Raw genomic sequence first — 25,348 nt, 5'->3', positions numbered from 1 at the left:
GACAAGTCTATACCCCCTTTCAAATGACGCCTCGCTCGAAACAAATGCAAACACTAGCAGCGACCACAGCTCCCTTTCAAATCGACCTCGTCGTTCACTTACACGCGCCAAACGTCAACAGTGACATATCTCTTAACCCTCTGCCACAGGCTCTCCTTACCCCTCAACACTTTATCATCAACATCGAAGCAATCTGTTTGATGCTCATGTGCACAGAGGGGGTACAACTCCCTCTCACACATGTCACAATACAGGCCCTCCACCACGGACACAAAGTCCGGTCCCCATGAGTTTTTCATCTCGCACACCTCTCTTGCACTATGCTCAGCATGGTGACTGATCGTCAACCGGTCGACGCAATAGTCTCCCTTTGCACGAAGCTGTTCGCGTCTGGTCAACATCTCCCGCGTCGCTTTGGTCTCCTCATCTTGTTGTCCTTGATGAAGCGAGCGTGAGCCTCGACGCTTGATTTCAATGATAACGTCAGGAGCTGGTTGACCGGTTGGCTCAGGCACCGGTGCCGGTGCCGCGGGTGTTGGTGATGCTTTCTGCTGCTCTTTAAACTCCTCTAAGTTCTTCGCCGCCTCATCGGGATCCACCGGCTTGCCCGCTTGATCTGCAGGGATCAATCCTGCAACACCGCCAAAGCTTCCCGTGCCTGGTGCTGCTCCGTTTGGATTTCTTCCTTGCTCGCTCAAGGCTGCTTCAGCATCTTTGCGAGCCTGTTCTTCGGCTGCGGCTCGGGCTGCGGCTGCTGCGTCCGCCTTCTGCTTTGCCTCTGCTGCTTCTTTTTCCTTTTGGGCTTGAGGCGAGTCTTTCACGGGAGTTTTGCCGGGTTGCATTTCTTGGTTGAAAAGCTTGTGTTTGGAGTAGTCGCATGTGCGCTCGAAGGAAATGGCTTTGCGGGAGGGTTTGAAGAAAAACTTCCGTGGTGGGAGTGTGTGTCCATCCACCACAGCCTGGAAGTCCTTGTCAAAGCCCTCGTTGATACCCTTTTCTTCACTCACTTCGTCTTCTTTGAACTTTTCCAGGATCTTGTCGTAGTATGGGATGCATTCTGGCTGTTCGCCGTCGAAGGTCTTGTACAGGGACATCCTGCCTGGAGCCTGGCAGAGCGTCTGGGGATAATCTTTGAACTGCTTTGCCGTCTGCTCGGCTAAGCTTTCTTCGGGAAAGCCAAAGCTGGGAAGATGGATGGAAATGGCTTGCATAAAGCGGTCATCGTTGCTAAGCCAGACACAACCCGGTCGGAAGTTCGTGTCAGGGACCGTGTTAGGGGAGGGGTAGTAGAAACCTCCACCACCTTGCTCCTGACACGTCTTCACGTAACCAGCGTGCCAGGTTCGTTGGGCGCCGGAAGCGCCTGTCACAGTGACATCTAAGGATGTTAGAATGTCGAACTCCGCTAATGAGCCGAGAATTTTTACGTACAAGTGACGCATGTAGCGTCGTTAGATCTGGCCTGGATGGTCAGATACTCTGGTTCGGCTGATTTCTCCGCTCCATCCAGAATCATGAAGTCTTTCTTTACGTTTGCGCCATCTTCAATGAGATCACCCGATTCTGTTCGAAATCAGCTGCCATCCCGTACTGAGCTACATGATTTCAAAGATGTGAACGTACCGTGCTTAGCAAACCTTTTGCCACGAACGTCGTATAGGTGAAGGTTGGGCATGACACCATTGGTGCGAGCATCTTCTTTTGCACCAAGCTGTGTAGATCCAATACCTATACGGGCCACCGGCTTTTCCTCAACCGGGGCTAAAGCAGCAGCCATGGTGATTCCTGAGATGGCGAAGTCGACGCCCATAGCAGCTGCGAAAGCCATGACGAGTTTTTGGATGATTGAAAGGGAAGTTTGTAGATACGAAGAAAAGTAGAGACTAGTTGAGCAAAAGGAATAACAAGATTGATGAAGATAGAGAAATGGATATGGTATGATATGCAAGAGTAGTTGCTTCAGGATATTTTGGTAGTTATTGTCTTGTTCAGATTGCTACCTCCAGAGGCTCTTATATACGAATGGCTCATGATCACGAAGGGCTTGTGAGCCATCCAGCATACTTGGCATTGCGATAAATAGTGTCAAATGCTCAGATTAGTCTGTTGTGTCTGAGCACGAAATTGCGTCTCCCTTCTCAGGCAAACACGTTGGAAAGCCTTGAAACGAGATCCTTCTTTAACATGATCTGCCTATTCTGCGAGCTTACCAATATTTGATCTCGTTTCGAGGCCCTGAGAAAATTGCGCCATTTCGTTTCGGAAATCTTAGAGGAACATCTTGGCCTTGTTGCTTGGAAGTCTACTCAAGAACCGTATATCTGCAAGGCACAATCGAGATTGCACCGTTTCAGCTAATCTGAGGTACGAAAATTGTGGGACTGGTCAGTGTGCCATTTTGGTGCTGATATAAGACTAAAGGCGCGCGGTAACGATGTGCATGCTGACACATGTAATGCTGACATATTCTCCGCTTGTACAGCCTTACCTCGACTTGGCGGTCCTCTTATGAGACCTATATAGAGATTATTTATAAAGTCTCTTTTGGGCAATTGTGCGGCAGTCACCTCGTGACAAGGTACGAAGACTGGACGATAGTCTGCAATTAAAACATCATATAGACTCGGAAAATTGATTATTGGAACAGGCTATTCTATAGTAATAATCATCTTCCGCCCAGTGTCACCCGCCTGAGTATTCGCATGTCGAGATCCCCCAGCGCGTCATAATATGGCCATCGGCATTCCTGTGGTCTATCATGTGCTAGTCGCGGTAGAATTGGGTACATACAACCACCGTCTTCCGTGTAGGAGATGAACCATGAATCGTCAGCCATACCCCTAAAGAGGGGCCAATCATGCTTGATGCATTGTCCGCTGTTGTAACAGTCGCATTCTCTCACTGGCGCCACGTCAACCGTCGGCCATGCAACAGATTCTGCGACGAAACTGGTAGAGTATTGCATAAGGTGGAATGACTCTAGCCTCGGGAAGAGCCTTGTAAAATCGAGCAATGGGTCTCTAGAGCAGACGACACAGTCTGGTCTTCCGCAACCGCATTTTGTCCAGACTCCCGAAATGCGTGTATCTTCAGTAAAGTCTATATCGAGCGCTACATGCCGAATCAAGTGAGAGTTCGGGAGCACATTGCCTCGTTTTGCCCATGTTCGGATGTAGTCGAGTCGCTCTATGGAAGAATGGAGCACGCCGATTATGTCTCGCTTTGCGTTGAATCGGAAATATCCTGTTGATATGTGCGGTCGTTGTGAGTTGCCTTGGAATGGTTTTGGATTGGCATTCATCTCGAACATGTCCGGTAAAACATAAGCTGTGGCGTCTCTAGCTTCGCGACAAGTCGAACCTATTTTGCGACTTGTATGGGTTGCGTCAATGAGGTTTCGAAGTTCGTCGCTATCATCGAGTGGTATCGCAGGAGCAAATTTGACATTGGTGGGCCGCATGGGCATGTCGGTATCATTGTTCTGATCCGTGAGAGTGATGTCCAAATCCAAGGCGTACACTCGTGGAACTTGATGGGAAAGAGATTCAACCCATATTTGCCGTCGAAGCCTGAGAGGTTCCTTACAATTAATGCTATGATTCCTGCTTGTTGAGAGTCGTAAAAGCTTACTCATATGGGAGTCTTGGGAATGGATGAAAAGCCTGTGCGAACGCGATAGGCTTTCCTTCCACCGCTTCCTTAGGACTGCATTGATTTTTGGCAAGTTTAGGGCGTAGTGATGGGACAGAAGAGAAGGCACAGCCCATGATGAATGTGCAGAGCTAGGTGAAAAAGTTGATCTGGAATATTGAGGAGGCCGGTAAGTAAACGACGGAGACAAGTTCTGCGTTTGAGAGCCACGTGAACCGACCTTTTTTTCCTGAGAACGATGTGCGCTTGCTTGAGTGGGCGTGCTCTAAAAAGGTGTCATGATCAGCATCAGTATAGGTCAGGGTAGAGTGGGGTACGCCCGACTGCGAAGCGCCTTCCTTAATTTAGCCGCCTCGCGGAAGCACGTGCCTGGTGAGATGTTTCAAGTACCAAACATGAACACTTGCTGATGTCAGATCGCCTAAAACACCTGAAAACATTTCTAACCAGGCTATTGGGTTAACAGGGTATAGCCATTGCACGTCTAGTCCTATTTCGTGCATTTTGCTTGACACACCCATGCCGTCCAGGATCCAATGCCAAGAGCATCGCCTTCTGGTCAAGGTGACTGTATCTCAATTTTGGGCAAGAGTGTCGCAAGATGCAAAATGCGTTCTGTTTGCAACAAGATTCTCCGCCTTGTTTTGAGGTTCTAATGCATCATGTGGCAAAGCAGTTTAGAGTCTATTTCGACTTCTAAATCCTTCGACGATAATAGAACTGCACATACGAACTTGACATATGTTCGAGTACTTAAAGAGTCTGGTGACAGGCAGTTCATGTTCATCATACAATCGCATTCATCTCTCTCCGTTTCTTTCCTAGTATTCTCATCAAGATTTCCTTTCCTTTGCATAGACACACTACTTCATATTTTGTCCCTTATCGAAGTCGGCTTCATCCCACCACACCTATCTTCATCACGCTTGTCTCGATTCCAATATGCATCTCAAGTCGCTTGTTGTTGGTGCTGCATTGCTAAGCAACTTTGCTCTCCTCACGTATGGACGAGCAGTAGATCTACCAAAATCCGGTAAGCTTTCACCTCAAACATCACAAGAGGTCTAATCACTAACATAGCATTGATTAGATGTCTCAGCCACGGATCTGTCAAATGCAGTGGTTCTTGCTCATGAGCTTGAGCCACGTGCGTTCAAGAGCATCAGGAAAAAGTATGACGACTGGAAAGAAGAGAGGAAAGCGTCGAAAGATAAGAAGAAAGAGAAAGAAGACGGCAAAACCGGGTCGGGCAGCGCTGCAGTACCCGAAGAATTCGAGTTAATGTCTCCCCCTGCAAAGTACACTGGTCCGGTACCTAGGGGTATGGAGCAGGATCCCGAGTTATCAGTATGGGTAAGTGCGAATGGATTTGACATAGACCCACCATCCTATACCCTATAACGTTCCTTGGTTTTGGCTTAACTAACACATTTTGAACCAATAGAACAGATTCCTCGACCTCGAAGTCGAAACTGGCATAAACCCCCCAAAGAAAGGCGGGTATTTGATGTATTCTGGAGCAGGTACGTTTGTCATAATCCCCGCCCGTTCGAAAAAATCCTTTCGTCTTCTGGCGCCTATGCCGAATCATCACGCGCCACCATTGGTGTTAGCCGATCATCAGGCCAGACAAGAAATCATTACCTTGCGACTAATATCTTTTCTCTCTCTACATAGATGTCTCCAAGTTACATACCCGAACTGACTTCAAGGCGAGCGCCGCCGAAGACGATAATATCGGAATTCTTAACGACTGGGATGACACATACGGGCTGAGGCCTGCAAACACTGTGTGGAATGATTACGTACAGGCGAACCCAGAGAAGAAATCCGTGGTCAACTTTGCAGTCTCGTGGGCTCAAGCTCGTCGTGCCTCACAAGCCAATCCCGAACTACACATGCTATATGGCAGCAGGGATGAGCCATTGATGCGAGACAGGAGCTACTTCGGTGCCGTTGAGGCCGGCATTATCACTGGACCCGATAGTAAGGTCAACAAAATCTGGAGATACAACCGGGAAGATGTCGTGAAAGGACAGTCACTGCCAGTACCGACCTTGGCATGGGATAGAAGCTTGCATGCGCCGTTTGGGAAGAGTATCAGTGATTTGGATTGGCGAGTTGATCCAAAGGGGGAGGGTCAGCCAGAAGGGACCTTGCCGGCGGCGTTGCCGAAATAGGCAGGATAGTGGGAAGTCAGGGCTTGGAGGGATAAGATCGGTGGGCTGTCTCGTAGTGGACGAACTTGGATGGTGCGAGCATAGGTTGGAAAGAGAAGGCTGCTTTTGGGATGGTAGCTTGATCTCTTGCAGGGTGAACTCGCGTCGAAGCTCGACGCTTTTGACGTGGATGATGAAGACTTGCCTCAGTTTGAGTGTTAGTGCGGGCGTTGTTATTTTGGGTTTTCGCATAGATCTGTCTGTCTTTACCGTTATCGAAGTCGTTACTCGTTTCAGTGTCCAATCACATCATGTTTGCACTACTCCAACGATATTAACGATAGCATGCAGCAACTCGCATCTCTACAGATAGTATATAGCTTCCATTGGCTAAGAGAAATGTGCTTTCTTACACTGTAGCACACGGTGATCCACGTTCATCGATCGTGCATACCTTCCAGGGTTAATATCGCACTAGTTGAAGACCCTGCCTTTCGTCGACGATTTCAAGTTGTTACAGATGCGCACGTAGATTTTCAGGTGAGCATTTGGTTCTCTCAACGATATGCAAGCTTATAGTGGGAAAAATTATAACACATTTTCGGGCCATCTTGTCGCGCCATACTTATGCGCGCTCCGCCATTTCTGCTGATTTTCTGTGTGTTTTTGGTCTTTTTTCAGTCTTCTAATGCCATCGTGCCTCAAGGCTTCCTCTTCAGCTTAAGCTTAACGAGCCATCGTGACTTCCTCTTGTGATGTGAACTTGCGCTATTGCCCGATTGCCCACTGTTGGCATTTGAGGATATCGGTTTTGGTGGGAGAGATATATTCTGCTTCTGTTGATCGTCCCATTTGGTTCTGCGATCCATCTCAATCGAAAGAGCTTCGGCTTGCTGAGCGACGGGAAGGTTATCGATTCGGTCCTTTTCCTCACCTCTGCGCACGATTTCAGTGTGCCGTTCAAGATCCTGATAAGTTTCATTACGCTCTATGATTGTTGTGTAAGCTGAAAAGGCACAGGAGAATGCAGAATGTATGGTGGACAAACTTACCATGGCGAAGATCAACGTCAATAGCGAAAAGATACTCGTCCTCTCCCATGTCGTCATCGTCCATAAGGTAGCAGTCGTATTCAGAGAATGCGTTCGTTCCGAATAGAAATTCGTCGCTCAGAATGACTGCCGCAGGCGCATTCTGGAGCACGTGAAAATCCAATGAATATTCTTCGTTCAATTCATGCCCGAATCGCCAGCGTACGCCATGTGTGATACCAGAAGTATAGGCTACTGAGTTATCCGCAAATCGAAGTTTGATTTGGGTCTCTGGCCTTCTGTTAATAGGTAAACCAAGGGATTTCGCATATCCCTCGTCCATGATCAAGATCTTTGATCCGGAATCGGCTAACGCCTGTTGCTCTTCACCGTTCAAGAGACCCTTGAAAGCTGGTGCAGAGTCTCCCAAGTACAAGCAATTGAGGCTTTTCAGGCCCATGACGGCGCGTTTGACAACACGCCTGGCGTAGTTGGCAACTAAAGAAAAGGTCTGTGTTGCCTTCAAGAACGACTTCCCGAGTATGACATCGTGAACGCAATCCGGTAATAGATCGAACTTCAGTTTGTAGACCCTGGATTCGTCCCTAAACCGAAAAGTTGTCTCTGCTGACCCACTTGTTTTGATTTGTTTACCACTGCCCACAGTTACAGTACAAATGCTCTCTTTATCGATGTGTAGACCCAGACGTTTTGCGAGTGCAGTCTTCATAAAGTTCTTCCTCGCGCAAAAGTCTCCCAGGGCGTTTGTTCGATGTTCGGAAGCAATTATGGCGGGAATTTCGAACACCTTGGTCGATTTTCTTTCTACTTGGGATGTCCAGTGGTATCCAAAAGCGTGTTTAGGATCCGGTATCCATCCCGAGCTATGTTGCTGGTATGAGCCTTTCCACAACAAGTCTTTTGCGAATGCATTTTGCAACCTGAGTATCTCTTCATGATGTTGTTCGGAGGAGTCATGAAGAGTTTCGTCCCAGCGGATTATAAGAACTTCAACCTTTCGATAACCCTCGGGAAGTGATAATATGGTATTCATTGCATGTAGTGACTGATTTGAATGTAACGTCTATGGGTGTGACATTTGTCTGACATCGTTGATTAACAAACAACACTTTCTTTCTAAAATGCGATACAGTCTTACTGAGAGAATAGCCTGTAGTTGCTGGTCGTCAGTCCTGCTTTTGCGAATACGTTCTGAACACGGTGTCTGGCTAGAAGTTTGTGCCTGCACCAGGCCGATATGGCGGCGTCCTCCGGCTCAACTTTACTGTCACTTTAGGTAACTTGCGAAGGTGTACATCCGTACAAGAAAACCAGGAAGAAGAGTGGATTATATGCTATTGGAGAAACGCCGGGATGAAGCTGCAGAGAAAATACAGCAGCTACCGGTGAGCTTACCCAGTAGCAAGGTCGGCTGTGGGTGGAGGCGCAGCCGCGTAGTGCAGCCTGCCACGTATGATGAGGCTTATAGAGGCGCGAAAGCATCCACCTCATCCAATAGTTTGAGGATGTACGTGGCACTGTTGAGTCTCACGCACTAATAGAGCGTGGCCTTCAGTACGTCATAGGCTTCTGTCAACCTCGCCGCCCCGACTGCAAGGCAAAGTCTGTTTTGTCGGCCTTGCTTCGTTCCTCAAGCGCGGATTTTTTCATACTCCTTGCTCGAATGCAGAGGATGACGGCCGACACAATTTACAAGTGCAATGCCCAACGCACCACAAAAAACTGATTTTGAGCTTGGTCAACTCCGTGATGGGTACCCCGCGCTCGCGAGCTGGATTGCCCAGGATCCCGATAACGAGACATTCATTTTCAGAAAGTTCGATAAGCTAGCTGCAAGAAACATACTTCACTTACAAGCCCAGCTCTTTGCCATCGAGCGGGAACTAGAAGATTTAGATGATGATTTGCGGAGAAGTAACGATCTAGAAGCTCATCAGTCGCTGAGACGCTGGGAAACTCTAGTAGAGCACGGCAGGGATCCAAATAAGAAGGAAAGCAAGTTGGTGCAAAAGCTACAAGATCTGAATGCTTTGTTGAAGGAATACTGTGCGCCTTTCGTCACTCAGAGAAAAGCTTATGGCTGACAGTGATAGACGAGACGATAGTGCTCCAGATGCAAATTGCATCAATGCGAAAGCCAGACAAGAGACCTATAGCTGCTTTTCGTAACTTCTTGAATGGAGCATCGCCTTCGAATAAAGCTGCTAGTGCAATGCCTCTCATCAGCGGACGAGCGAAAGCGTTTTTGGAAGATGAGGCTGATCTGCTCACATTGACGAAGCCGATGGAGGAGGACTATCTCTCGCGCTTCCTGCAAGACCACTGGCTCTTTCGCAAACGCAGCTCGACCGATCCTCTCGACCGCACGACGATCCACAAGAACTCACATGTTATCCGAACAGTCGCGGCCCTCGACATGGTGCTAGCTGCAATGCTGCTCATCGGTGCAATCGTAAATCTCTATCTCGTTCCGGATTCAAAAGCGAAGCTAGGCCTCGTAGCCATGTATACACTGCTGTTTGCCTCCAGCATGGCACTGTGCACGAATGCTCGACGGCCCGAAGTTTTCGCAGCGACAGCGGCGTACGCGGCTGTACTCGTGGTCTTCGTGAGTGGGGATCTAGGTGGAACGAAAAGTGAGCAGTGTCTGATAGAGCTTGAAGGCGGGATATGGAAGACGGTTAGGTGTCCAGGTTGAGGGCAATCCCCGTTCACGACATCATCACCTGGCGAGACAACAGCACGCTGGCCGTGGATCAGGAGAGAAGGGTGACCTAATTATTATTTACTGTATGATTATTCGATGATGGATAGAATTATTCGCTGGCCTGGCCTGGCATAGTGCAATGAAGCCTCCATGTGAAACATTGCGAGACCTCTGTGGAATGGTGGGCCGGCGTTTCCTGATATTCACATGGCGCGATAGAAAATGGAATGATTGTTCAAGAAAATGTCGGGAGAAGGCCGAATCCGAGAGGCGAGGACGTTGTTGTGTGTTGTCGTGTCCAAGACTTCGTGCCTTCGTCTCGGAGTTTGCCGATGCACGCCAGGAACGCGAAAACACGTGCCAAAACCAGCGCGTCTCCTTAGCTTCTTCTCTCACGCTTCCACACATTACACTGATTTACTGAAATACACACCGCTTCTTGTCTTGACTGTGCAGCATCGCGCAAACCCGGCATGTCCATCTTGCATCAGCGTGGTTAAGGTGCTGTTCCAAGGTTGTGAGGGGAAGCTCGAGCTGCTTCACTTCCGAGCCACCGATTACTGAACAGCCGAATACGACCTTGGTACCTCATCCTGGCATGCCCATAAGACCACAGCAGACCCGCAGAAACCGGAGAACTCTTGGTCTGGCCATCCCATGAGCAGTAATGTTTCACAGGCCAATCAGCAAACAGCGAAAGCCAAGTTGGGTACTGCAACCAGACGAATAGATGAGGGAGCCGACGTGGTATGAAGACGTTATCATTGCTACATAACGCTGTCTGGAGAGCAGGGGCGCTGCTACACTGTTGGACAATGCTGCCGATAGCATCTCAGGATGAGCTGGCATGTTGTCTAGATCTAGTGTTTGCGCCGCAGCTTATGCGAGACAAGTCATCAGTAAGTATATCTGAAGCCCTTCTGGTCAGTCTCGCTGTGGTACTCCAGCTCGATTTCACCGCGGTCCGCCTTCTTGTTCGACCTCCAGGAGCCTAGGGTAATCAAGGCAACGATAACCAACGTCAACAAGCAGCAGGCGATACAGGCGTATAGACCTGGTCGGTAGCCGGGCTTGTCTTGGAACCTGGTCAAGTCAGCAATCTGAATGCAAAGAAGACTTCGACAAAAGGACGTACCTGAAAACCAATCCTCCGGCGATTCCTCCTACACCGCCCATGCCAACAAGAGTCGCTGAACAGAATGCACGTTTCCACTGTCCGCGGATGTTGTTGGCCTGGTACGACATGACTGCGGGGACGTTGCTGTTTGCTCCAGCAGTGGTAAGGAACACACCGAAGTACCGAACGCCTGGACTGTCGTGGAAACCCATGATGGCGATACCGATGATGCACAAGATCATGTTGAAAACAATGATTGGTCCGCGCACATGGTACTTGTCACCAGCCCATCCTGTTGCGTACATGACAATTGCTGCAAGAGCATAAGGAGGAGCTACCAAGCATTGCGAAGCACCGACGGAGAAACCCATGTTCTCGGTAAGGATGATAGGCAAGAAATATGCGAGCGCGTAGGTGACGGTAGTCGTGTTGAAGAAAATCTGATCCGGTCAGTCCACACTCTCCTATGCCGGGTACCAATGCTTACCATCGCAAATCCCCAGATCTTGATGTCAAGACCACCGGCGAGAAACTTCTTGAGATCCCATGGTTCGGGCTTTGCATCTCCACGGTCTCTGTTGACAGCATCGATGATGAACTTGGCCTCACGCTCATTGAGGAAGTGCCACGATGTGTGCGCCTTGTCCGGAAAGTCGACTAGAGCCCAGTAGCCTACAATGCCCAAAAAGCATGTCAAAGTGCCCTCAATAATGAAGATCCAGCGCCATCTTTTACCGCAATGTCAGCTTCTGATCGAAAGGTCAGAGATAGGATAGGACCGCTTACCCGTTCAGGCCTTCGCGTCCCTTCAGCTGCATCAGACCGTAGGCCAAGATTCCTGCGCAGGCTGAAGCCAGACTGCCGAGAATATAGAAGACGGAGTATCGCTTGCCAATGTCGAAACGAGTATACCACGTCGAAAGCAAATACACGCACGACGGGAAGAAACCTGCTTCGAGTACACCCAGCAGAACGCGCATGGCCGCCATGGCCTCAAAGGTGTGGACAAAACCCATGCCGATCATGACAGCGCCCCATGCCACGACGATGAACGACAGAAATGCGCGAGGACCAAGGTAGCGCACAACGACAGTCGCTGGAGGTTGGAAAACGATGTATGTGGTGAAGAAGACCAGCGTTACGACCGAATACTTTGAGACGGTACCCATGAGTTTGTTCAAGCCCAGGTCGACATTCATGCTGGAGTCGCATTAGGGAGACATAACGCGTGTGAACATTGTGGCACGTACCCAGCGATTGATGCGGCGCTCAAGTTGGTTCGATCCATCAAACTGATGCAATACAGTACTCCTACTGTTACCACGAGACGACGATCAACACGGTGGACGATTTTTCGCTGCTCTTTGAGAGTGAATTCGCACTCGTAAACATCTTCGCTTGAGTTGTCATGGCTGACATCTTCCCTTAAGCTTGGAGTCGTCTTCTCAATGTCGTGGTGGGCCATGCTGAAGAGAGACACTCGTCAGTGGATTGAAGAGATAATTCGAGGAGAGGAGACCTGTGATAACAGGGCTGCACGGTGCTTTCATTAAATGTCCACGAGCCCCTGCGCGATCCGCCATTGCACATCGCCAAGAGATGTGGGCTTCTCCATAGGACGAAGCATGGCAAACTACCGAGGCACCACTCCAAATTGGAGGCCAGCATCCCATCTATGCCTCGTCATAGCCCGACTTGAGACGAAAGTTCACGGAGGTGACCGCAAACAGGAAGGCGAGAAAAAGGGAAAAGCTGGGGTTCGACGTGGAGACCCCGCATGTGAGCGACCGCCATCTCAGCCGGACCCACTCAGGAGCCAATCGAAGCAAGCACCAGCAGTGCAAGCTCGCCCAACACAGGCTCGCGTTGGTGGCTCAAACGTTTTCACGATATTTCATCGTGGCGGAGGCGTATACCAAGACTGCCGTCTTTCCAAGTCATTTGTTCTTTGTAGAGGACAATGTTTGCAGCAACTTCAATTTCGTCGATCTTCACGTCACGGTGCCTTGGCCTTGACGCGGGGTACACGGCATCCTTCCACGCGACAGGGGATCCACATCTCGTGCCCACATTGTCCCGAATGAGAGCGTCCTCCGCCACTTTGGCAGTTGGAGCGTGCCGCACGAACTTCAGGCCATTTGCTACCGACGACAACCTGATATTGGCGTCCGGCTAGACTTGTGTCACCATAATCAAGACCAGCAACAAACGATCTTGATTGCGCAGGAGCTCGTGGACTGCATTGATATCTGTAAACATTTTATTTCGCTAGGCAAGCCCTTGTACGACGGCCCGGACTAGACTCATGCACGCAATAACAATGTACGCACAAAACCTTGCAGTCTGCATTATACTGGAGCAATGAGCTGTGGGCCAAAAGTTGACGGTCACAGCCAACATTCTAGTGGCTCAACATCAGCAGCTCTCGCCACTACTGAGGCTTAGAGACACCGCAACTCTGCATGTGCTCTGCGGCAGCATACAACCTCGTTTCGAATCTTCCCAGCGAATGATCAAGACTACACGGGCCGCGGACCAGGTTAGGTCTTACCACCAAGACCTTGGCACCGCTTATTGGAAGGATCCTTGGATAGCCGCACAATGATGAGCCACGTGCTTTGTTTTGTACTTGGTCTTTCATCTTCCCCGGATCGCCCGGAAGCTGTTGTTGACTCGCGATCGTTCAGCAATAACAGTAGCATGGTGGATCGCATGACTGGGCGCCTGAGCAAGTGGCAAATGCTACGAAATCGAGGTCTGCCAGACTTGTCACGCTGGTCACGCGTGGAGTGACTATCATTAGCATCCGACGTGTGCCCGAGACACGCGAAGACGTTGGAAACGTTTCCAGGACGTCGGTAATGAAGATCCCCCCAAAATCGATCCCGGTCCTTGGGACCAAGATCAGTATGCGCGCGACGTGTAGGATCTGCCAATAAGGCTGCAGACTCGAAAAGGAGGCCGCGGCTCTCCTAACCCCAATGTCTCACTCGTACCGCTGTACCCCGGATTCCCACCGTATCCAACACCTTCTCGCCTAGGCTTTGCAAGCGACGAGATGCGCCAATGATATTCTGTCAGCGTACCGAGGCATCTTTCCTCGAAGTGTGTATACACACTCCGTATGCTCCCGTCGCTCAGCCTCCACCAAGACTTCTCAACATTACTCGAACCTTCATCGTAAGGTCCAACATCTGTCAGGTACCGCCAGCACGAATGTGTCGTAGGAGTCATCTCCGACGAATGCCAATCACGAATGAGATGTAGGAGTTTGTTCCGAGGCAACTTCCTGTGCGCGCCCAGAAGCTAGGGCGATGAGCAATATGGGCTTGCATACACCACTGTGCCGTACAAGCCACACCCCGTGTTGGCTCACAATCTAGGTTGGTGCTTGTTCGGACTTCTCACGACTCTTCACATGACAGTACGATTTGTTTTCTGGCCATTCTGCTTGTCCGTCCAGCAGCCTGAGGGTGTATGCAGCACTATTGGGTTTCGAATGATAGCAAGACCCAAGCTATCTTCGCTCACAGCACGCATAGAAGACACACTTTAACCCGGAACCGATTGAATTATTACTGCGGCAGATGCAACTCCATCGGCCTCTAAAAACCATATGAAGCTATCTAGGACTATCCAACAACTCTAGTACTTCCCAAGTCGCTCTCCAATCTTCCATCTCAGTTTCTGCACCCACTTCGCTCCAGCTTTCGTCTTCGCCTTATACTTGGCCGCATTGCCCATCTCCATCGGCAATGCGTAATCCTCCTGCATGCTGCAATGAAGCAGGTACATCAGCGCCACCTTGACCGAGATGGTGCCCTTGGCCTCGTGGATCAGGTCGCCAAACTTGACTGGAGGTGAATAGTGAAGCCACGGCTCGATGAATAGGTTCTTGGGCTCCTCGCCATTGGGTACATCGTAGTGCACCTTCTGAATGAGCTCAAATTTGAGAAACATAACCTCGTCCGCCGAGACAAGAAAAGCGTGCTTGGTCGACGATTTGAGCATATATTGCGCGATGTCTCCTGTTGAACAACGTTAGTGATCGGTAGTCCTGAAGGTATATGCGGGATCAAAATACCATCACTTACCAAGAACGCATCGCAAGCTACCCCAACTGTTCATGTATTGCTGGCTGATTGCCCATGTCAAGGCGCCCAGTCTACCACCCAAATACTCCACCTGGCCCAGTATCCTCGTCGTCTCATCGTCAGCATTACGGCTCGCTTTGACGACGTAACTCGGCTTCCAGACGCTCTCAGCGTTATTGAGGTCCTCATCCTCCGGATCGCCCAGCCAGATCTTATTCGGTTGCTTGTTTTGCCGCATGGTTTGCGTGCTCATGAGTAGTGTGTATACCTTCTGGATACCCTGAAGTGTCTCGCGGCTGAACTGCGTGTGCAGAATATTTGGGCCAGCAACTGAGCCCGCGTCTATCGTACCTGCAACAGGCGGGGTGAAACGATAGTTTCTAACCTCATCTAGGGCATCCCGAAGGTGTGCGGACCTCCAGTATGTATATGCTTCTTTATGGAAGTTGTTCCAGGGCTTTACGAAGCCGGTATACCACGTGCGTTCAGCGTCGGCGGGGAGGAACAGTGCTTCATCCGTCTTGGGAGCGGGGAGATTCTGGATGCTGATAGGATGAAGTAACACGCCCTCTGGGCTGACTGGTGTGCGCTTGGTCGATGAACTGCCTGTTGCTGGGCTCTCGACGCTCGATGAAGAGTTGTCACTAGCCATCTCCATGGCTTCGTCTGATGATGCGGACGATGCAGTACTCATGGTGAGTTGGGGTTGAACAGGCTGTGGAGCAGAGGCAGTTAAGTTGACTGGAGCTTTGCAACTGTCGCATGGAGATTGAGTATGGCTCGCTTCTGGCTCATTCGCTGACACTCTAGGCTGTCTTTCACCTTGGTTTGTTGACCCTTGAGGGACCACAACTCTTCTGGAAAAAACTTCTGCCTGGGACCTGTCGCCTAAATCGCCCACGCCTATGCTTTCGGTACCAAGGTTTCGCGTTGTGGTGGACGTGGCAAGACCTTTTCGTGGTTCAAGGGTCTCGATAGTCGAGCTACTCTGAGCAATTTTCGCTGGCGCAATGTTTGTATACGTTGGCGCAGTGTCGGTGGAGGGGGTGTCGACGACCTTTGAAGGGTGTATGGCCATGCTCTTGGTGTTGTGCGACTGCGGTGAAAGCACAGACATGCCGTCACCGGGCTCGATGTCATCCTCATAAACTGGGAGCGGCGTGAAACTTCCCGTGGGGGTCTTCACGTGGAGACGCCTGGATCGCACTTCAAGCCTGTGGCTATCAAACTGCGGTGCCGCGGTCTCTTTTATGTCTTCCCTCATGCGCCTTCCCGTTGCGTTTGGCGTCAAATCGTCGCCCAACGCGTCTCTGGATCCGGCATGCGACTCTGCTGCTGCTCCGTGCTCGTCTTCCATGTCATCTCCCCAGTCCGATAGTGCGCACTCCAGATCCTAGCCGGCGCGGTCCAGGCAGGCGAACGCTTCATCGGGAGAGCATCCTGTCGCTCCTCCGAACTCCGCGAGGATGTCTAGTTCTTCGGGGCTGAGGATCGGGACTCGCTCGTGGGCAGGGACGTAGGTGGGGTCATTTCCAGACATTTTGATAGCTATAGTGAAGGAAATATGCGTGCTGGTAGTGATGGCATGCGATGATGAGGGAGATACACAGGTCTCAACTGATGTGCTAGGGTGCGGTCTGGGCTCGCGACTTCTTCCAGGGTATGGCAAGAGCTGACGGACGCGGCGCAAACACGATGTGAATAATTCTAGCAGTTGTCGATATCTTGAGCCGCCGTTACGCAGCGCAATATCCATGAATTTAGGCGTCAGCTCAACTACCATTGCTATAGCGACGAAACCTCACGCCAAATAGTGACAACAAATTAGAGGTTCTAGAACATTTCTGAAGTCACTGTAATAGATTGGTGTATTAAAGCAAAGAGTTCACACGTAGCTAGATCGAGAGAAGAGCAAGCTTGAGAATCGTTTGACTGATCGGCTGATTGATAGTTTCGACGACACTATTCAAGACCTCCAAACGCACAGGCAAACGGGTACTACTGCCTGAGCTACTTTGTTGCACATATCCGGCGCGATGTGAACATTTCGCTACGCAATCAGAGAACGAACATCTAGCTCCATGCAGCGTGACTTAATAGACTGGAAGACAACTCATCCGTGCACGGCCTTGCACACCTCAGGCTGATAGTCTCCATATTCCCATTCTCAACCACGTTCTCGAAATCATAATGTCTAATGATACGTGAGCAGTGCAGTGTAAAGACTCCGTCACGCTCCTCCAGCTTGAAGAAGGCGGTTCGCATGTAGGTCGTGAGGTGGCCGTAGTAGCGTAGAAGATAGAGCAAGCAAGGAGAAGCTTATTAAATCGTCTCTTCCTCGTCTACATGTTGAGCGCCTAGCCTCGATGCTCATTGGAAAGTGTTGAATCGTTCCACATACTTGGACTTATATTTACCAGCCCCAATATGGCTAGCACGCCGGTGACGACCTCTTAATGGCATTGAACGAACTCTCATCCCCAACATCACAACCTCTCCACCCACAGACACGACAATATGTCAACCCAAGTGAGCACGACCACAAGTGATATGTCTTCTTCGATGTTAGGGGAAGTCTCTCCGCCGACAGCGATGCGACTTCTGTCGCCATTATCTAGGGAAGACCATGCGTTTGATGGACAAATTTTTACTTTCTCGGACAAGTCGAGATGGCAAATTGAAGCGCCTCTGTCCCAAATCGCGCCACAGCAGACCCGCAGTCCTTGCGAAGCTAGACAAGTCTTCACAGCTGCCTGTATCGAAGACCCTTCAGAAATCTACGGGGCTTTGGATCTAGCAGTGATCAAGATCAAATTCCAGTGAGTTGACCGGTGTAGTAGCAATTCGCTGTAAGTTGATATTTTAAGGGTGCGCGCATCTCAGGCAACAATACAGTACTTGAAGTCTTCTCTTGCGGATTGCAAGAAAGATCTCATACACCGCCCAAACTCAAGAAATGAGACACAGAAACGAATGGATGAAACCTCTGCCGAAACCTATGCTTGTATGAATTCTGTCATCAACACAAACCCCGACTCTGTGCAAGAAGCGAAAGCACTCCGCCATTTTCTAGACGTACGGTGCCAGAGTGGGCCCTGCATTTTGTAAGTCACCCAGACCGACGTACGAGTAAAACTGCATGATGAAGCGATAATTTGCGGCTATCTTATTGTCATACTCATGAAGAAAGTGCCCGGGTCTGCTCTCAGATACGATACTTTCTGCAAGATGTCGCGGCCACAGCAGGGCGAAATCCGGGAGGCTTTCCGGCGCGCGCTCATGTCAGTTAATTAGACTACGTTTTAAGACATATTTCTGACTTGGAAATAGCAACGTTTGGGGTTGCGGTATTAGACCAAGAGATAAAGGTTTGCGCAACATAGGCTGGGATGAGGCAGAGCGAGAATGGTCAGTACTCCCTCCTGCACGATACCACGCAATGCTAAATTATATTGCCTAGCTATATCGTTGACTTTGAGGACTGCAAGATCATAGATGTGGGACAGGTGGATGTACCAGAATTCAGTGAGGCAGAATTCCGGCACTGGGATCTTGCTGAGGAGAATGTTGTGCACTATCGCACGTGGTACGATTTGGACAAAGTCGGGAATGCAGCAGGGGCAGCTAAGAACGGGGCTTAATGATAGACACGATGAGCAGATGGACATTTGGTTCCCCTATTCATGTTCTTGTGACCGGCATACCGACACTATTCATAGGGTGACCTTCAGAGCTGCACGCCCAAGTGATTGCAAGTGACTATAACCCAGGGATATGACCATTAGAGTCAGAATCGGTTTCTACAGCCTTTTCATCTTTAGCTAGCGCTGGCAATACATTTTTAGCTCAACTGCGTTGCCTGGGTGGCCCCGATGGTGTATCCGGCTCAAAAGGAGGCGACGACGAGCCATTGTTGCCGTCTAGTATGGAGTTTCGGAACGCGCTGCGCGGTGGTGTACCTGCTGTATTTCGGGAGAAATTGTATGGAGCTGCTCGGGTGTTCAATGGTGTTCTGAAGGGCGCTTGTCGATTTGGAGCAGCTGAACCGGTCTGACTACGTGACGGTAGCAATTCCCTTTTTGTTGGGACGCGAGGAACAATCCAAAACTTCGTCGATTTCCGGTATGTCTCATCGATCTTCCAAGCTTGCTCTTCATCAGAGTTGGTCATATGGAACAAGTAGAATAGCGCCATTCTCAGGCTTACCTTCAGTTTGCCTGAATTGCCATCATCAGAATGCTTGATGGAAGGGGAAAAGTAGACACAAGCTTGTTTAATGCCTTGCTTGTCAGTGTTATAGTCAAGCCAGAGAATTGTAGTACTCTCATAGTTGGAGATGAAGCCATACTTCAATCGATGAGAAAGCATGTAATCTACGATTTGGCCTTGAAGATGTTAGCGAACTGGTGTGCGACGAAATTTGAAGGACTCACCGAGAATACCAACGAAATTGGTCCTTTCGTCGATCAGCGCCTCGTGAATCATCGCCTCCAGATCCACAGTCCCACAGAACTTCAGCTCACCAACCAAGCGAAGTACCTGCTCTCCATCGATTTGAAGTTTCAGCACGACATCTGGCTCCCGGCCTGCAACACGCTGTGGTCTGTTGATGATCCAGGAATCTCCGAACGTCAGGTCGTATGGCAGCCATGGGCCATGATCGCTTTCACCATATTCTGGGTCAGAGAGAGTCTGAACTACTGCGGTGACTTGCTTGAGCGCGTTTTGATAGAAGCGCCCAGAGAGCGTGATTTCCCCGCCACAAGTCATATTTTCCTTCGTGGTGAAGTGTTTGTTGAATTTCTCGGTCTCAGGGTCGGGGCTGATTGGCAAGTGCTGGCAACGCTCCATGTCGTCGACGATTCGTGGATCTTCAAAGAATTCAAGTACATCCTTTGGGAAAGTATCCCAGAAGGCGAGATTGCCGTTGAAGTACTTGTAGATACTCCCCGCGTTACTGACTGCTTGGACCTTGGCCTTGCCCAAGATGAGCGTTGGCATCTCTAGGTATAGTACACCTTTCGCATTCAGCGTATTTGCTGGTAGAGTGTCATCTGTTTGTTCACCTGAGTGGTGGCTATCAGGTTTGTTTGTAGCTAGTTAGACCTTGTCAATGAGGAAGTCAGAAGGATTCACTTACTCATGAGTGCCGGCGATGTACGTAGATATGATCCTGCTCGTCTTCAGCGTGTCAACTGAACTGGTTAAGGCAGAGATATTGAAATGCTGATAGAGAGAATAGAGCATCTTTTGTAGAAGAGAGGAGCCTGATTATAATCATAGCGGGCGTTCACTCGCTGCTTACGTGACAGCCGGAAGTCACTGTTTGGAACGAACGTGAAATGGAGGGAGCAACACATGCCAAGACCCCTCCGAGTCGAGCACCTCGTCAATATTTGGAGTGAATGTCCTCAGCCCAGCCTAGCCTCTTTCGGTTAGCACATGTTTTGCGCCTGCCCCCATCCTACAACACCACTTGCGCAGCATTGTACATAGCACCCAACAAATTCCGCCTCCAACCCGATCACTCTTCTCTACTCGCATCAGCGCCACAACTCCTCTGCTGAGTCTTCAGCATGGTCATCACTAATTCACTTCACGACTTGAGTCCACCGGGGATTTGCGCAGACTCCTTTCAGATCAGCGACCGTGGCGAGGTCGGGTTTCTTGGAATCGCTGTCCGGTTTCGACATGGCTCGTGCTGGAAGCTCAACCGGGCCGTGTCCGAAGTCAAGTATCAACACGGCGAGCCACCATACGAAGCTAGGCAAGTATTCGAGGCTGTCTGCGTCGAGGATCCCAAGGGCTTGCACAACAATGCACAAGAGGCCATGGTCAAAGTGAAGTACCAGTAAATATCCATGCCGATTATCTTTTTACACGGACAAAGCTGATAATTTACTAGAGTCAAAGCAACCACTGAGTCGCTAGCGGTCATCGACGAGCACCAGAGCTACTACTGCGAACAGTTGTCGGAGGATGATACAGCTGAAACCCACCAGTGCATGCATGATAGCATCCAGTACTTCGAGGCTTTGCGATGCATTGCTACAAACCCCGTCGAGAAACCACATGAGTACACCCTCAACGAGGTCCAGGCCTTGCGCAAGCTCGGAGATAAACAGTGCACACACACCCCGCATCTCCTTGGAGTGGTCGGCGACTGGCTTCCGTCTGGATTGGATGAGCAGGGTATGGAAAACGGGTTCGTAGTCTTCATCTTGATGACAAAGGTATCTGGAGAGCCCTTGACATACGAGAAGATGCAGAGCAAGACATGTAAAGAGAGGGATATTGTACGAGCGGCGCTCAAGAAAGCAGCGATGTAAGCTCTACACATGGTGCAGCGGAGCAAACATGCTAACATTCATAAGGGCTCTGTTGAAGCTTGGCTTCAGCTTGCACGACCGCGGAATGCGAAATATCATGTGGGATGAAGAGAACAAGAAGTGGTAAGTCCAGCTGTAGGACACATTCTGAACAGGACTGATACTTTGATAGCTGCATTGTCGACTTCGAGAACTATGTCGACGTGAAGAAGAACGTGGAGGAATGGTGGGATGATGACAATGACTATCGCAGGTGGGAATTGGATGAGCCGCGTTATATTGCACGAGGACGAGTACGAGGGCGTCGATAGGAAAGTGGCAGCGACTTGTACAAGTATAGATGGAGAATGATAGAGATGGTCGTTTAAGGAAGTTGAGACAACGACCCCTGCAAGCGGGTCCAAGCTCCACTTCCGCGCGTGCGATGACAGCATCGGAGCTGATCCTAGTAGATGGAATCAACAACCTTGCTCCACAACCACATATCAAGATGTTGCCTTGCAATGACTACCACCTGGCCAGATTGAAGGACGTGTTAATCTTATACGACACCGGCTAAACATGGTTCTCGACTTGTTCGCACTTGCAGGTAGCACCATCGCAGTCGGCACAAGCGAAGCCGTACACAGGCAGCGCTTACTGGACGAGGAAGCCGAAGCCGAAGAGCGCCAGGAAGAGTTCTACTTAGATGTCTTTTGCGATGCGCAATCGAGGAAGAAAGATGAAGTACATGACGCAATCGTAGTATTGAAGGACGGCAAGGTGGGCGCAATCATATCATCACACTCAACCACACCATGCTAATGGTCGCATATAGGTCTGCTTATGGCCCAAAGACCCCAAGACCAAACTCCCGGCTCCCGATCCAGAAAACGACGGAAACGCACCCCATCCTCTCACAGGCTTTTATCTGCCCTTTCCCGCCGAAGACCTCCCGCACAAACCCATACCCTACACACCCACGCTTGGCCTCGTCAGCACCATCCCGTCCACCCCGGATTCTAAATCTGCAAAACCCAAACTGAATTGGATCTACGCCGACCGCAAGACCCGGGAACTCAAATACGGCCCTCGCGCGGAAGCGAAGAAGCACGTAGTCGGCTCATGGGACTGGACGGAGGACGAGCAGGGCTTGACGCTCGATGACGAGGAGTGTCTCGTTGCAGTGGAGGAGGAGAGCGGGGGGTATGGGTGGGCGGTGTATTGGGACAAGGACGATGATGCGCTCAAGGGGTGTGGGATTGGGCAGGAGAAGAGGGTGTTGAGATGTAGTCTTGAACGACGGCTGGTGGAGGAGAAGAGATTGAAGGGGTTGAATGAAGATTGATATGACAACTGAAGTCAATTTCTTCCAACTATGTGGGGCGACGTGTTGCCTCTGGTTACTGCGTGAGAGCAGTAGGAATCGTGCATCAACTCGTGATGCTCAGACATAAGAAAAGTGTATCGTCCGTCCCATCCTTCCGCAGTCAAAACCTCCTCATCGGATTTCTCAGCCACGTCCAATCCTCATCTCGCAATCCTTTCCTTCATCTCCATCCCCGTATGCACCTAAAATATGTCCGCCTCCTCCATCAAAACCTCCACGACCCAGTGTTCCCCATTCGCCCGACACTCCTTCGCCACCGCCTCCACACTGGCCACGTCCTCAGGCTCCAACTGCGTATCCTGACTTCCAAAAATCGAAATCAAAAGATCCTCATTTCCCTGCCTCCACGCTTGTTCGAAACATGACATACCTTTCCAGTTTTCCAGCGCCAGCGTGTTGCCACGGGCGCGGGTTGCTTCTAGCACAGTCCTGATCTGCTCAGCCAGCCCCACGGGGTTGGTAGACGGTGACGTAGCTGCGGCGACGAGCATGGGCAGCGTGGAGACAGGGTTGGAGACGAGGGGAATGGGAAAGTCAGCGCGGATTTGGGCCATTGCTGGGCTTGAGAGGATAGCGGGGGCGGGTGATGAGTCGTCCTCGCCGTCTTCTTCGATCAGCGCATGCTGTGCGCGACCAGGACCTGGGAACAAGTTTGGGCGGTAGAAGTCTCCTGTGGACAGGTTAGGTCTGCGGCCAAAGAGCATGGTTTGCGCCCAGCGCGAGGTAAGCTGGCGGAGTTTGGGTTTACCTCGGAGGGATCGCTTGGGTGGGTCGGGAGCTGCTACTGCTGGTGCTGGTGACGGAGGCGCGGCACTATAGACGTAGCGCGTCGGGCTCCTTGGGACTTTGACTGTGGGCGCGGAGTTGAGGATCAATGGCTTGCTGATGGGACCTTGGAGGGAGGTGGTCCGCGGGTTGTATGGCGTATCACGTTCAACCCTGGATGAAGCATCTGAGGAAGCTAGTTCGTAGCCATCATGATGGTAGTCCAGGTCCTCGTCGTCCGGGACAGGCTCTTTGCCTTCAAGTGCCAGAAGAGCGTTCATTAGATCGAAGGGGTCGCTGCGCCGATTGAAGTCTTTGTCTGTGATACCGAAGACGTCGTCTGTGTCTGTGGAATTCCTAGACGACGCGGTAGTAGCAGTTGTGAGGCGTGACAACTCACGTGTTACCTCCTCGAAAGCGACACTTTGTTGTGGAATGTGCATGGTGCCGCGCCTTTTCCTGTTCATGAGGGGTGTGGATACAGAGCGGTTTGGAGTGGCACTGATCTTTCCCGACTGACGGGACTTCAGACTCAGTGGATGGGGACGATCCGGTGCTTGGAGCTGTGAGCAAGTTTGAATGCAGATCATGAAGCAGGCACTTACTGTTCGGTGGGTACTTTCCAATAGGTGACGGCAGCGGCCTTGCAGTTTGGTCTTCTTTAACGGCGCTCTCCGGCTTCTTTCGCAGAGACGAAGGTAGAACTTCCAGCTTAGCAAAATAAATTACATCGAAGGAGTTTTCGTCCGCGTGGGGCTCGAACTCAACGACCGGGGCTGCCTTACCTGCAATTTTCTCTTGTGCCTTCCTGTGTATGAATGTTGGTCACGTTCTGATAAAAATGTCGCCGTTGGGAGAAGAGAAAACAGCACTTCACTTACGGAGGACGCGCACTCTGCGTAATGACGAGCAACTCTCGCAAGTACACATTATTGATCCGATTGACACTGTAACCCTGAGTGGAGATATTAGCAAACGCGACGGTTGAGGTATGAATCGCAAACTTACCTGGTCAAGCGACAGCTCTCTAATGTGCGCTTTAGCCATCTCGTAATTCGCATTGTTTTCGCAGATCCAAAATCCTAGCAGAGACAAGTAAACAGCAGGGATACTCTCGTCGTAGATTTCGCCGGCCATTCGTGTGACATCGTTCTGCGTCCACTGAACATGGAGTGACTCGTTGCGCTGGTGATGGTATCCGCTGTCGATCAGATCGCTAGCTACACCTTCCGCCTGACTTTTATCATTTTGACTGTATAAGCTCTTGGACCGGATTGAGCTTCCTCGTGTATCATCCTGGCTGTATACGCTCTTGGACCGCGTAGAGCTTGCTTGTGTGCTACTCGCCCCGTGGAAGAGACGAGTTGGTGCCAGAACGACTTCCTGACCTGCCGCCGTGTTTTGTGGCAACAAACGCTGCGACCCGCTGCGCCTAGATCGATCCGTTTCGTTGTTTCGAGCTGGACCCGTTTGGCTGCGCTCGATGAGTCGTCCAGAGGATCCTGTAGAGTCACGATCGAGGTACATGTATCCCGCTTCCATCATGCCGGGTATCCGAAGACTTCCTAGGTCCGCGCCCTCAAGGTGTAGTACTCAGGTCTCAAAATTTGGCGTAGGCTAAGTACCAAAGAGCGATGCGGGAGCGCAGGGGTTGCGCTTGCGAAATGATGGAGGGCGTGGAAAGCAAACAGTGAGAGGGAGTAATAGAAATGGACCGCAAGTTCAGTGACGAGCCGATCTAGCCCTGGTGAGGTGAAGTGAACGTGGTGAACGCGACCAGTTAGCGTTATCGCGCGGCAACGCAACATCGGGAAGAGTAGCCATGAATCCAAGGTGAAAGGGAGCAGAGACTGCCCTAGAGTGTTTGATGGGGGTGACATTTCCAGTCTGTCGCGGAAGGCATGTGAACAACAAGAGGGTGGCTAATGGTGAATGAGCAAAAACGAGTTGTTTTAAGGTGTAAACATTACAAATTCTGGATATATGCGTTCGTGTGAATTGTTGTGTGAAGAAAAGTATAACGGCCCTATGCAATGCTCCCTCCAGAGGTGTGCGATGTGCTACTGCGCCAGAGTGTGCACTATCAAGGACATCCTTCTCTTTTG

The 25,348-nt window shown here is 50.5% G+C and overlaps 12 protein-coding genes across 12 annotated transcripts; 5 read left to right on the top strand and 7 right to left on the bottom strand.

Moving 5' to 3' along the window:
- Window positions 1-98: 98 nt before the first annotated feature.
- SNOG_11482 (hypothetical protein) lies at window positions 99-1,828 on the bottom strand (the record flags this gene model as incomplete). The annotated part of the gene is made up of 3 exons (XM_001801672.1): window positions 99-1,363; window positions 1,432-1,563; window positions 1,624-1,828. The coding sequence occupies 3 exons, from the start codon at window positions 1,826-1,828 to the stop codon at window positions 99-101; spliced, it is 1,602 nt and encodes a 533-aa protein (XP_001801724.1).
- Window positions 1,829-4,593: 2,765 nt separating this feature from the next.
- On the top strand, window positions 4,594-5,831 carry SNOG_11481 (hypothetical protein; the record flags this gene model as incomplete). Its single annotated transcript, XM_001801671.1, has 4 exons — window positions 4,594-4,684; window positions 4,742-5,004; window positions 5,096-5,174; window positions 5,329-5,831. The coding sequence occupies 4 exons, from the start codon at window positions 4,594-4,596 to the stop codon at window positions 5,829-5,831; spliced, it is 936 nt and encodes a 311-aa protein (XP_001801723.1).
- Window positions 5,832-6,511: 680 nt separating this feature from the next.
- Window positions 6,512-7,895, bottom strand: SNOG_11480 (hypothetical protein; the record flags this gene model as incomplete). Its single annotated transcript, XM_001801670.1, has 2 exons — window positions 6,512-6,798; window positions 6,863-7,895. The coding sequence occupies 2 exons, from the start codon at window positions 7,893-7,895 to the stop codon at window positions 6,512-6,514; spliced, it is 1,320 nt and encodes a 439-aa protein (XP_001801722.1).
- A 667-nt stretch (window positions 7,896-8,562) lies between these two features.
- On the top strand, window positions 8,563-9,640 carry SNOG_11479 (hypothetical protein; the record flags this gene model as incomplete). The annotated part of the gene is made up of 3 exons (XM_001801669.1): window positions 8,563-8,908; window positions 8,956-9,470; window positions 9,548-9,640. The coding sequence occupies 3 exons, from the start codon at window positions 8,563-8,565 to the stop codon at window positions 9,638-9,640; spliced, it is 954 nt and encodes a 317-aa protein (XP_001801721.1).
- An 825-nt stretch (window positions 9,641-10,465) lies between these two features.
- SNOG_11478 (hypothetical protein) lies at window positions 10,466-12,151 on the bottom strand (the record flags this gene model as incomplete). The annotated part of the gene is given in 5 exon segments (XM_001801668.1): window positions 10,466-10,685; window positions 10,705-11,126; window positions 11,174-11,414; window positions 11,473-11,886; window positions 11,937-12,151. 5 exon segments carry the CDS (start codon window positions 12,149-12,151, stop codon window positions 10,466-10,468), a joined length of 1,512 nt encoding a protein of 503 aa, XP_001801720.1.
- Window positions 12,152-12,570: 419 nt separating this feature from the next.
- On the bottom strand, window positions 12,571-12,945 carry SNOG_11477 (hypothetical protein; the record flags this gene model as incomplete). The annotated part of the gene is made up of 2 exons (XM_001801667.1): window positions 12,571-12,858; window positions 12,886-12,945. The coding sequence occupies 2 exons, from the start codon at window positions 12,943-12,945 to the stop codon at window positions 12,571-12,573; spliced, it is 348 nt and encodes a 115-aa protein (XP_001801719.1).
- Window positions 12,946-14,331: 1,386 nt separating this feature from the next.
- SNOG_11476 (hypothetical protein) lies at window positions 14,332-16,137 on the bottom strand (the record flags this gene model as incomplete). The annotated part of the gene is made up of 4 exons (XM_001801666.1): window positions 14,332-14,714; window positions 14,781-15,446; window positions 15,584-15,654; window positions 15,803-16,137. 4 exons carry the CDS (start codon window positions 16,135-16,137, stop codon window positions 14,332-14,334), a joined length of 1,455 nt encoding a protein of 484 aa, XP_001801718.1.
- A 1,160-nt stretch (window positions 16,138-17,297) lies between these two features.
- Window positions 17,298-17,603, top strand: SNOG_11475 (hypothetical protein; the record flags this gene model as incomplete). Its single annotated transcript, XM_001801665.1, has 2 exons — window positions 17,298-17,309; window positions 17,445-17,603. 2 exons carry the CDS (start codon window positions 17,298-17,300, stop codon window positions 17,601-17,603), a joined length of 171 nt encoding a protein of 56 aa, XP_001801717.1.
- Window positions 17,604-18,008: 405 nt separating this feature from the next.
- SNOG_11474 (hypothetical protein) lies at window positions 18,009-18,421 on the top strand (the record flags this gene model as incomplete). Its single annotated transcript, XM_001801664.1, has 3 exons — window positions 18,009-18,061; window positions 18,111-18,188; window positions 18,241-18,421. The coding sequence occupies 3 exons, from the start codon at window positions 18,009-18,011 to the stop codon at window positions 18,419-18,421; spliced, it is 312 nt and encodes a 103-aa protein (XP_001801716.1).
- Window positions 18,422-18,626: 205 nt separating this feature from the next.
- Window positions 18,627-19,781, bottom strand: SNOG_11473 (hypothetical protein; the record flags this gene model as incomplete). The annotated part of the gene is made up of 2 exons (XM_001801663.1): window positions 18,627-19,153; window positions 19,214-19,781. The coding sequence occupies 2 exons, from the start codon at window positions 19,779-19,781 to the stop codon at window positions 18,627-18,629; spliced, it is 1,095 nt and encodes a 364-aa protein (XP_001801715.1).
- A 575-nt stretch (window positions 19,782-20,356) lies between these two features.
- Window positions 20,357-22,436, top strand: SNOG_11472 (hypothetical protein; the record flags this gene model as incomplete). Its single annotated transcript, XM_001801662.1, has 6 exons — window positions 20,357-20,631; window positions 20,686-21,105; window positions 21,128-21,232; window positions 21,282-21,382; window positions 21,699-21,871; window positions 21,927-22,436. The coding sequence occupies 6 exons, from the start codon at window positions 20,357-20,359 to the stop codon at window positions 22,434-22,436; spliced, it is 1,584 nt and encodes a 527-aa protein (XP_001801714.1).
- A 224-nt stretch (window positions 22,437-22,660) lies between these two features.
- SNOG_11470 (hypothetical protein) lies at window positions 22,661-24,785 on the bottom strand (the record flags this gene model as incomplete). The annotated part of the gene is made up of 3 exons (XM_001801661.1): window positions 22,661-23,589; window positions 23,849-24,047; window positions 24,252-24,785. The coding sequence occupies 3 exons, from the start codon at window positions 24,783-24,785 to the stop codon at window positions 22,661-22,663; spliced, it is 1,662 nt and encodes a 553-aa protein (XP_001801713.1).
- Between the last annotated feature and the right edge of the window lie 563 nt (window positions 24,786-25,348).

Source organism: Parastagonospora nodorum (assembly GCF_000146915.1).
Source record: "Parastagonospora nodorum SN15 chromosome Unknown scaffold_19, whole genome shotgun sequence".
In the NCBI taxonomy this organism is placed as follows: domain Eukaryota; kingdom Fungi; phylum Ascomycota; class Dothideomycetes; order Pleosporales; family Phaeosphaeriaceae; genus Parastagonospora; species Parastagonospora nodorum.
The sequence above is the reverse complement of the archived record's forward strand: the minus strand, read 5'-3'. Positions and strand labels throughout refer to the sequence as shown.